The 10,891-nt window shown below is 40.9% G+C and overlaps 1 protein-coding gene across 1 annotated transcript; it reads right to left on the reverse strand.

The window, feature by feature from the left end:
- Positions 1-1,789: 1,789 nt before the first annotated feature.
- LOC308292955 (zinc transporter ZIP4-like) lies at positions 1,790-10,403 on the reverse strand (the record flags this gene model as incomplete). The annotated part of the gene is made up of 12 exons (XM_080735381.1): positions 1,790-1,921; positions 2,178-2,365; positions 2,569-2,721; positions 2,861-2,906; positions 3,031-3,135; positions 3,232-3,417; positions 3,722-3,894; positions 4,023-4,209; positions 4,335-4,498; positions 5,260-5,458; positions 5,873-6,250; positions 10,191-10,403. 12 exons carry the CDS (start codon positions 10,401-10,403, stop codon positions 1,790-1,792), a joined length of 2,124 nt encoding a protein of 707 aa, XP_080591507.1.
- Between the last annotated feature and the right edge of the window lie 488 nt (positions 10,404-10,891).

Below are 10,891 nucleotides of genomic sequence, written 5' to 3' on the forward strand. Positions count from 1 at the left end.
GAATAAAAATGAACAAATAAGAAATGATTTATTTAAAGAGCTTTCATCTTTCAAAAAGGACAATACAAAACAATACAAAAGAAACCCATTTTCCCTACCCTTTGTTATCTTAAATTACATCTGTCAATGTGCTTTCATCTTTTCTTTCATTCTTCCATTCTTAGAGCGAAAAGACAAGCCAGCACGGTACCATCTTTCAGATGAGCTACAACACATGGTTCACTCTCACGCATTTGACATACATCTTTACATTTCATAACACCATCTTAAATCAAATAGCATTCTTTATACCAGGGGTTCCCAAACAGTTTTGGCTACGGGCACCCCTACAAATATTTCTTTCATCCGAGGCACCCCTACATTATATTCATAATTCTCACTCCCAGCACCTTATATTTATATCATATAGGAAAACTTTGAGATCCCTTTCATGCCCATTTATGGATATCTCGGTGTCTGTCAGTCCTTGTCCCTATTTGAGCGGTGCTAACCATTCCGTCCTTGTCCCTTTTATGCCCATATTTGGAGATCCCTGATGTCATCAATATTAAGCCCATATCTGGGAATGCCCATTTATGGACATAGCCTACTCTGCTGTGTCAGTCTCTGTGGTCTATGATGCTAGACATCTATGATGTCAGTCTTCTCCATGTTTGGGAAAAGTTTAATTTTTGCATTTTCCCATTCAAGTCAATGGAGAAAATTAATTCACGAACAAATGAATATAAATTATAAACTATATATAACGTATTTCTTAGCCAAATGCACTCAAGGTCGTGCCACCAAAACTGTGGGAGTAGTAGCACGACAAAATCAAGTTTCTCCGGAAAGACGGATGGATGGAAAGAAAGAATAAAGTGCTATAGTCTGGTTGGCCTGTTAGGACAACCTCACTAATTGAAGCTGATAAATGGGTACCCTACTCTTTCCTAAGTACATTTTCAACCCACCTGAAAATATATTTTCGGTTACTGAACAAACACTGTATAACAATGATTACTATGAGAATATAGTGCTTAAACCTGCTAACAAAAAACCTTTTGTTTTAACCAAAATATCACTTACCCTACCTTTAAGACAAATTTACTGTAGGCCTATACTTTGTTGTGTGACCCTTTCGTTAAGTGTTTGTTCAGTTGAAAATACATCATTTTTGTCAAGCATCACTTGTAGAAAGGATCATTGGACAAAGTCTAATTTGCCATCAGTGCTCAGCACTGTCGGTAGGCCTGGCATGAACACTGTTGTCAATGTTCTTTTTGGAGCGGTGAACAGCACTGACAGCATTCTTTTGAAGTTGCACGTGGGGAAATAAAAGTGTAGACATCAGCAGATTATAAAAGTAACAATGCTCTAAATTCCAGTAAAACAACCAATAGAATATTTAACAAGTCAGAGTAAGGCTACATTTTCCAAGTGTATAAGCATGAATCATCAGTGAGTTGGTGCAGTAAAACATTGTACAGTAAATAAATTAACATATGCCTTTATGATAGAATGTGTAAATTCTAGTGTGCAATTGCATATGGATTAGTTCCATTTTCTTGAACCCTACATGATCTACCCGCACCGAGATGACCAGTCCACTTTGCACACCAATGTCTGTACATAGTGTGTAGAATATGTGGCATCTGGTCTGTGCCCGTGTCTCTTTGAATATCTGTATAATCCCAAAGTAGAATGACCAGTCTACAGAGCAGACCATGTTTTTGTTCGATGTGTACTCATTCTTGTGGCATCTGTGTTTGTATGTGTGTGTGTGTGTCTCTGTCCATCTTTGTCCTTTGGTTTAGAAGACGCCTATCTGGCCCTCATACAGTGACAGCAGCAGTAGAATGCCCCAGCCGCTCAGCAGTCCTAGGTTTTGCAGGAGAAACATCAGCCAGGGTCTCTCGTGGTTGATGTGGACCATAGTTGGGAGCTAGAGAGCAGAGGCGGTGGATAGAGGAAGAATAAGGAGAGGGCAGCGGAGGGAGAAAGCGTTTAGCAAACAAACATCTACTGTACCCTGGTGGCTGACATGCACTCATCTAGACTCCAATTCCCCTTCTTTATATCAAACTTTCTAACACATATTTGACACATGCTTCATAGTCTAACCGTTATGTATAAAAACAAAACAGCCTTTTTGGCAGGTGTCTGTTGTTTAATAATTCATTAGACACACAAACACTTACCATATCAGCCAGTCCCACGTATAAAAAGAGTCCTGTGGTGACGGCAGCAATCCATTGTTTGGTGGCGAGGTCGGTGGCCACAGACAGAGCAATATACATGCCTATGAAGGAGGTCATGGCACTGCCAACGTTCAACATTAAGGCCTTGCGTACTGAAACGCCACAGTGAAGCAATATGGCAAAATCACCTAGAGAGAAACAAAATAGCAGGTGAGCAGGGTTAGATGCGTAATTGGTATTTAATGCTATTGTTCTTGTAAATATTTGATATAAACTTCACATTGTCAATTTGTCATCATAATCTGATGAAAAATATCAAAATATTGCCTACATCTTATTTGTTGTATGTTTTCTGTGTTCTTTTCATCTTTTTTTCTTTTCTTTTTCTTACCAAGTTCATGTGGTAGTTCGTGGCAGAGTACAGCAAGTGATGTGGCCAAGCCTGACTTCCACGATAGTGAGAAAGCCGCACCGATGGCCAAACCATCTGCAAAGTTATGGATCCCATCACCTATAGTAATCATGAAGGGCAGCAGGCGCTCTTCTACAGGGACATGGACACAGACAGAGAGATTAGTGCCTCAATGAGTGTTTCTCTAAAGTAAGGTACAGTAAGTGGAATACGGTAGTTACATTCATCCCAATGATGTGATCACATGTGTGTCACACATAGCTTATCTCACCTCTGCTGCGCTTTTTCACTGGAGACTCACTGTGTTCGGGGTCAACCTGAAATAGATACATTTTATTATCATTATTATTATTGGTTACAGTTTTAACTTTAAATAAAATATTTAAACACGTGTGTGTTTGCGTGCGTGCGTGCGTGCGTGCGTGCGTGTGTACCCCTCACCAGGTCTACTTGTGATGCTGACTGGTTCTTTTCCTTTACTATCTTCTCTTTTTGGTACATTTGTATAACCTTGCCATGGTCACAGTGATGAGGATCAGATTCCTCCTGGGGACAAGAGAGAAAGAAAGAGAGACAGGGATGCAGTGAAAGAGAATAAGGCCACTACGTTTTAGACCATGGTTTTGTGTGTGCACGCCTTACCCCATGATGATGAGGATGATGATGATGGTTGTCTTTACGAGTGACCAGACCAAAGATACATTCCATCAGGTAAAAGTAGTAGATCCCAGCCATCACCACCAGCATCTTGTATAGGTAGTCCATATCAGCCCCGTGCCTTGAATGGTCGTGGCTCTCACCGGCACCGTGCACGTGTAGGCCTAGGAACTGAACACGGCCCATTAGCTATGACTCATGGTATACATGACATTAAAGGATCCAATTAATTTCAGTACAATATTTTAGCCAACTAATCGTCAAACAAAGTATTGATAGATAAAATGACAGTCATTGATTATTCATAATATTATATGAGAAGACAGCTCTAATGTTTATAGAATATGGCCTAAGCTGTGAACAGACAATGCAATCATACACTCTGCATTGAAGTATGCTCCTTTAAAGCCTATAAGTTGATTCAACCAACAAACACAAATAGATGTCTCTGTCGGTCTAGCATCTCTCCACTCACCATGGGTAACAGGTGCAGTAAAGCATCTCCAGTGAGCGAGCCAACAGCCAGGCTGATGCTAAACTGGATGGTCAACTGGAACAAGCTGGAGCAGGACGTACACAGCAACACCACGATGCCAAACATGGAGGTTAGCGTGATCACAGTGTTGGCTATGGTCGCATAGATGTATCCTTAAGAGAGAGACGGGGACAGTGGGAAAAGAGGGAGAGAGAGCGAGAGATCAACATGTTTGTCATTGATGCTGTCTGTGGTGAGAAAAGTAGCTTCTGCCATAGCCTATAAATCAGTCTTTACTCACTCTCAGTCGTGGTGAGCTGGTCTGGTGCTGGTGGTGGTTCTACGGTGCCCTCACAGGCCCCACTCAGGATCTGCTGAACCAGTGCTGGGCTGAGCCGGCCCATGTCAGACCGGTCAAGGACAGAAGCAACAGTGCCGTTTCCCCTCATGTTGTGGATCAGTACCAGCTCCTCAGCTGAGAAACAATGCTGGAAGCGATAAAACAAGACAATGTATTATCCGTTTAGTTTACGGTTTTGGACTTCAAAATGAACCTCATTAACTGCTTTGTGTGTGTGTGTGTGTGTGTGTGTGTGTGTATGTGTGTGTGTACCTGGTCCCACGTGTTGTTTCTCCCATGTTGCTCATGGTGTTCATGAGTGTTCCTGGCGCTGTAATGTGAATCACTGTGCTCGTGATTGTGATCGTGATCGTGATCGTCCTTGTGAGTCTTCTCATTAGCACCGATGCCCAATGTCCTCATAACAGTTTCTAGGTCTACAGAGCACAAATGCATAGTGGCTTTAACACAAGTGTTTTAAACGTTGTTCCAGGATGTGTAATGCTCTCCCAAAAGGATCTCTACAACTTAAAAGATATGTTCAGTGTATTATATACTGTACATGTGATTTCGTTTTACTACAGCAATAGCATGAATCAGGTAACAGCCTGCTAGATTGATTCGTTTTATACATCTGTCCACGGAGTAGTATACACACAATCTAATTTGGATGTTATGTTTCCTCATTACAGTGTCTGAGGTTACTTAATTTTAGTTTCTGTGATAATTACTACCAGGCCTGGAATGTCATCATTTTAGGGTGTTGTCCATTTTTTGAGGGCACAAAGGCCAAATGCTAGGGCAGGAAGGCCATCAAATAAAACAAGATTTTAGTCCATTGAAAGAATTAATAGAATTTAAGGGTTAAGGATGATTTTACATTTTATTATGTAGACTATCTGCAGTGAAATAAAGACACTGGTGTCTACATATTGACAAGAAAGAGAAAGGAGAAAGTGGTACAGTCAGCTGGGGCATTAAGGCCATTGTGGCCTCAGGTCATGCCATTTTTTGAGGGGCACAAGGCCAAACTGAGGGGCAACGACGGCCATGGCCTTCATGGCCTCCATGAAATTCCTGCCCTGATTACTACTGTATATTAATGACTACCGCAAGTATAATTAAGAATGGCATTAATAGTAGGGCCTGTGTCAAAGTAAAAATGTATGTATGCATCCCCAAACTGCAGTATATTTACCATTGACAGTGAAGTTCTCTGGGCCTATACGCTGCATGATGTAATCCAGGAAGAAACTCTCCTCAGGCAGATTAATCATACAGTGACCTTGCAGTGCATGGTACAAGACACGGCCCAACACTGCACCCACTTCCTCTTTCTGCCCTGTGCCTGATGATGCATTGACCTCCAGCATGATGTAATTTGGTCTAACACAGCCCTGGTTGACACAATGATAAAACAGAGGACAGAGAAGAGTGAAATATACATACAGGAGAAAGAAAAGTTAATGATTTCTAAAGACTGATCCGACCAACCTAAAGGATTTGATCTGTGCTGGTTCTGCTGGGTTCTTAAACCTTCTAGGGGCTTGCTGGTAGTGGACTAGATATTATATTGAGTTGACCACATAATCAATCCTTTTTCAATTCTGTCTTGCAACCTGTGTTGTGTGTACCTCCTCTCCTATCATAAAGCAAAGACCGCAAATAGGTGCCGACAATATTCATACATCTGTGGGGTTTCCCACCCCCCTGAGTAGACTATGACAAAATGGCCGCAGTGTGAATATGGCCAATATGGGACCCACATGTGTATGTAGTCATGTACAGTAATGCAGTATTCTCATGCTCACCTCTTGGTCTGAGGGCTGATAGTGCGCCTCCATCTCTCGAAACAGAAGCTCCAGTCCATGTACGTCCATGTGCTCATGTTCATTACCAGGTTCGTGATCAGGTTCGCTCTCCTGGTGATGATGAGGATCGTGGTGTTCATCATGGAGTGTGATTTTGTGTAGCAGGTGTTCAGTCTCCTCGCGCCACTTTCCCTCTAGGATGGCTGTGCAGGCCCTGGTAGGAGAGGTCAGGTAGAACACACAGCCAGCTGCCAGGTGGCTGAACTCTGATACACTGACTAGACGTTCCGCTCCTCCCTTCTCTTCCCCTCTTTCTTGCCCTTCATTGTGGATGGAGTGATTGCTGATCAGCTGGTGAATGTTCTCTGTCAGATTGCACTAGACACGCACACAAACAGAAACAAGACATCATAATGCACTATAATATACTTATTATGTACAAGAATATTTACAAAAACTGCAAGTCTAAGGAATGGAAACACCGACCTTGGAGCTACACGAGTACACCATACTGTAAATAGGTCTATTTGATATGTCTCCTTAGAGAAAGACATGCCATGGAATCTCATCCCAACGATTGTTATGGTATATCACTTTGTCATGTTTTTATTGTGCTTTTCTTATGTGGACAATGACAGATTGTACACATGTCACAGTTAATTATTGAGAAACTATCACAGGAGAATAATTGCGCCACCACCTTTCTGCACACACACACACACACACATACACACACACACACACACACACACACACACACACACACACACACACACACACACAGAATGGTATTTAAGATTGCGGTTGTACAAATTGTTAAAAAATACTCATGATGGGTCCAGAGGGACCGAAACATTCGTAAGAGCAATAATTGTGATCCTCAGCAAGAGCAGTGTGTGCCATCTTCCTTTCTCAACAATGTGTAAAAACACCCCAAAAGATAAAGATGCCAATCAAAGTTGGGCTGATCTACGAGCTTGTATCTGCTTTTTTCCCACAAAAATAGGGATTCAAGTAGTTAATGTTCTAAAGCAGGGGTCTTCAACGTTTTCAGGCCAAGGACCCCTTAGCTGAGAGAGAGAGATGAAGCAGGGACCCCCACTACATATTGTATAAAATTGTTGCAGATCAAAAATGTTCATAGATTTTTTAGACAGCTTAGACTTGTTTTAACCACTTGAACCGTCAAATACTGTCTGCTCTTCTTTTCCCTCTACAAACCTCAAAAATAGCCGATCTACACGCGAGGCGAGGCGTTGTAAGCTTGTAGATCTGCTATTTTTGGCTAATAATCCACTCAGAATAGGGGTGCTAGCGTTCAAACATGATCCTAGGCTATCACACAAAGATTTGGCACCCCCCCTGTAGTAAATCTGAGGACCCCCTAGGGGTCCAGGACCCCCTGTTGAACACCCCTGTTCTAAACATTATGTACATGACGTACAAAGGACAAATGATGGATCACCCCAAAATAATAATAGGATTCTGAAGAGCTCTGGGGTCTTTTGGGTAGCTGGTGAGTATATGGAGTGCATGTTTGCATTCTGCATTGACCTGCTGTCTTTTGATAGTGTGCAAGAGAAGGTGTGGTGGTGAAGATAAGAGATGTCACTGAGGTTGTCTTGACATTCTGTGGTGTGTGTAGACTTTGGCCAAGTGGGGAAGGTTAAGACTTTAGGAAACAGAAGGAATAGAGTCTGCACACTGCTAATGCTGAAAAAGCTCTGCTGTATTTTTATCAATCTGATCTGATTGATCAAAACGTTGGCAAAACGTTGGAGCTGTATTCCTCTTTAACTCTTACAGCTTATCAGACAAAATCGAGAGGAGGACACGATAAAAGAGTAGGCAAAGAACCAAGGAGAGGAAATGTTTAATTATGTGTTTTAATGATTGAGATGTGAAGTTTACTCTGACCCAGACAAAGATAAGGAGAGCAAACGAGGGCAGATTTACCCATAAACTGCTGACACGCGCATATTCACACACACACACACACACACACACACACACACACACACGCGCGCGCACACACACACACACACACACACACACACACACACACACACACACACACACACCACATTCCCAGAAGCTATGACAAGATGAAGAAATAAAGGAATTAACAAGAGTATTCATCATTGAACTAATAAGCTGTTCACTCATCCAACATGCACCAGTGGGACTACCCCAGTGTTCTATCAAATTAGATAAGACAAGTATATCCTGTAGAGGCATGGTCATATTTGAAGTATTTTAAGGTACTTTGATGTTGCCTTATTTGACACCTGACCCTGGAAATTGACAGTTAATAACCCTAGGGGAGACGGGCGTGTGCCTGTGGGACACTGATGCCCACTTAAAAACTCATTCACTAGCATGAACACTCCATTGTATTTCCATAAATCTAACCCCCCGGCCCCTTACATCATAGTCAGATACCATATTTAACTGAGAATAGATGCTGTTGTCCCAAGTTCCCTCAAGCCAATTGGTTCACTTTATTATTTTAAAGTTTATCTTTATTGATTGACTGATTGATTGTTACAGCTTGCTACCTTAGTTGACTGGCAGTGATATCAGGACATGAATTACCTGACAAATACATTAGGAAGCGCATGGATTCTACTTGAGTTATTACCCTTTTCATTTCAACGACCCCCAATTTGAAATAACATATTATGTACTGTATGTATGTTATTTCTAAAACCCATTTTTAAAAATTATTATATTAAACATGATTTGGTCTGATATGTTCTGTCATTTGGTTCAGAATGCATTTAGCTACTGCCTAATGTACTGTATGTACAGAGATAACAGTAAAACATTATGAAAATATATAGCCATTCTTGTATGTTCTCTGATTGTATTTATTTGTACTGTTGCACATGTAGGCTTAATAATGGTGAAGATTAACTATCAATCATATAATGGGGAACCACCTGGTGTTTCTGTGTGCCATTAAGTACATCTAGTTGCAGTAACACTAAAATGAAACACAGAGAATAAATGTTATTACTTTCAGCTGCTTTTAACCAATGACAAATCCAAATTAAAAGAGTATTGCTGAGCCTTTCTCCAGAGGATGTTAAACATAGAATATCTTTATAATACCTAGGCCTAATTGCCAGATTTTTAAAGGTACTTGTATTTGTACCCATATTAAGTGGTGTAAAGTAACTAAGTAAATTTAATTAAGTACTGCAATTTTGAGGTAGGCCTATTTGTACAGTACTTTACTTGAGTATTGCCAATTTCCAATACTTTAACTTCTACTCCACTACATATTGGATCCAAATATTGTACTATTACTCCACTACATTTATTTTAAAACGTTGGTTACTAGTTACTTTGCAAATATAAATTATAATATTATAAAATATACATAAACCACTTTAGCCCTATTTTATATCGTGGCTATACTGTATTTTTTAAACTATTACAGTTTACAGTTTAGGCATTTAGCAGATCTACAAGCTCACACAAACATTCAAGTACATTTTGAATTATGGACTTTTAACAGTGTATTTCTATATTGCAGGCCTATTGATACATTTACTTGAGTAAAATATGTGAGTACTTTTTCCACCACTGCCCATATTAACTTGAACTGATAGACTAAAAAAGTATGATGTGCAGCGTGTGTGTGAGAAAGTTCAGTCTGAAGAACCACACTCCAATAAAAATGTATCCGCTCATTCAGCCTACAATTAATTTAGATTGGAAAGCAAAAAGATAGAAGATAATTGAACATAGGCTATTATTGTAGTATTTTACTGCAAGTCCTCCTTATTGCAAGCATGTAACGTCCCATTAACAGTAGGACTAAACGCTGTAAAAGGTGTTCCATAACAGGACGTTTTAAAGAAGTCCGACTCCGTTGCAAACGAACTTTGCGCAAATTACGCATGATGGCACGGATTGGATATATGCCACCATGGCATTCCATTTCCATAATGCTGCTGTATGAAACCCGATGTCGGCTTGTGGTCATCAAATGTTTGAAACATTTGAGACGAATTAATTAAGTTTTCGGAAGAATCTGTAAAACTTTGAAAATGAGAAGATAATCACTGATGCATGCAAGTTCGGTCTCGATATCCAAAGAAGTCCATGTTCAATTCATTGAGCAGTTGGTGCAAATCCAAGTTCAATATTTATATTCATTTTTTTTTTAAAGTTGCCAAAAAAGTAAACCCCATAAGATCTCCACACTTGAAGCAACAGCAATAGCCTTTGGACCTCGACCTCTCCAGTGCGCCAGCCTGTCTCTCTCTGTCTACCCTCAGTGCGGAGCTGGGGGTCTAATAAAACTTACCTTTTCACACGGCACCTCGCCGCACTGCACACGTTTCTCCAGTAAATTAAAAAGCGAGCGAACAGAGTTTTCCGTCAGATACTCTTCTCCAGGCGACACGACACTGAGCACATCCTTGTATGCGTCCTCCACGGCGGACGAGGACGAGCACAGGGAATCAAAAGCACACAAACTGGCAAACAGCAAGAGAAGGAACCTGGACAAATAATTCATCGCTATGCCTATTCCTTTAAAATCTCTTTTTAAGAAATATCTCAGAAATGTAAAATAGGCCTATTGATATACTGTATGTTTTAAGATAGATTCTAATTATGGAACGATTTCAGTCCTGCAAAGGCTGATGAACTGGAAATCTGTCTCTCACTCACACACAGCATACGCTGTTAATTTAAAAGGACTGAGTTGACCTTGACCTGTGATTGGCTGAGACGTGGCTCACGCTGGCCTGTCCATAAAAGCAGTCTTTCACTGACACCTGTGCAGGGCAGGCAAGCACTAAAACACTAGTAATGAAATGTCTCTCATCATATTGGGGGTATTGTGTTGAGGTGGTAATTGATTTGTCTACATTTCTCAACCGTAGTCAGGATGGCCGAGCTGTCTAAGGCGCTCCGTTCAGGTCGCAGTCTCCCCTGGAGGTGTGGGTTCGAATCCCACTTCTGACAGCAATCTTTTCCCGTCTGTCTTTCAATATTATATGA

This window comes from Nannobrachium achirus, assembly GCF_963921795.1.
Source record: "Nannobrachium achirus genome assembly, chromosome: 10".
NCBI lineage: Eukaryota > Metazoa > Chordata > Actinopteri > Myctophiformes > Myctophidae > Nannobrachium > Nannobrachium achirus.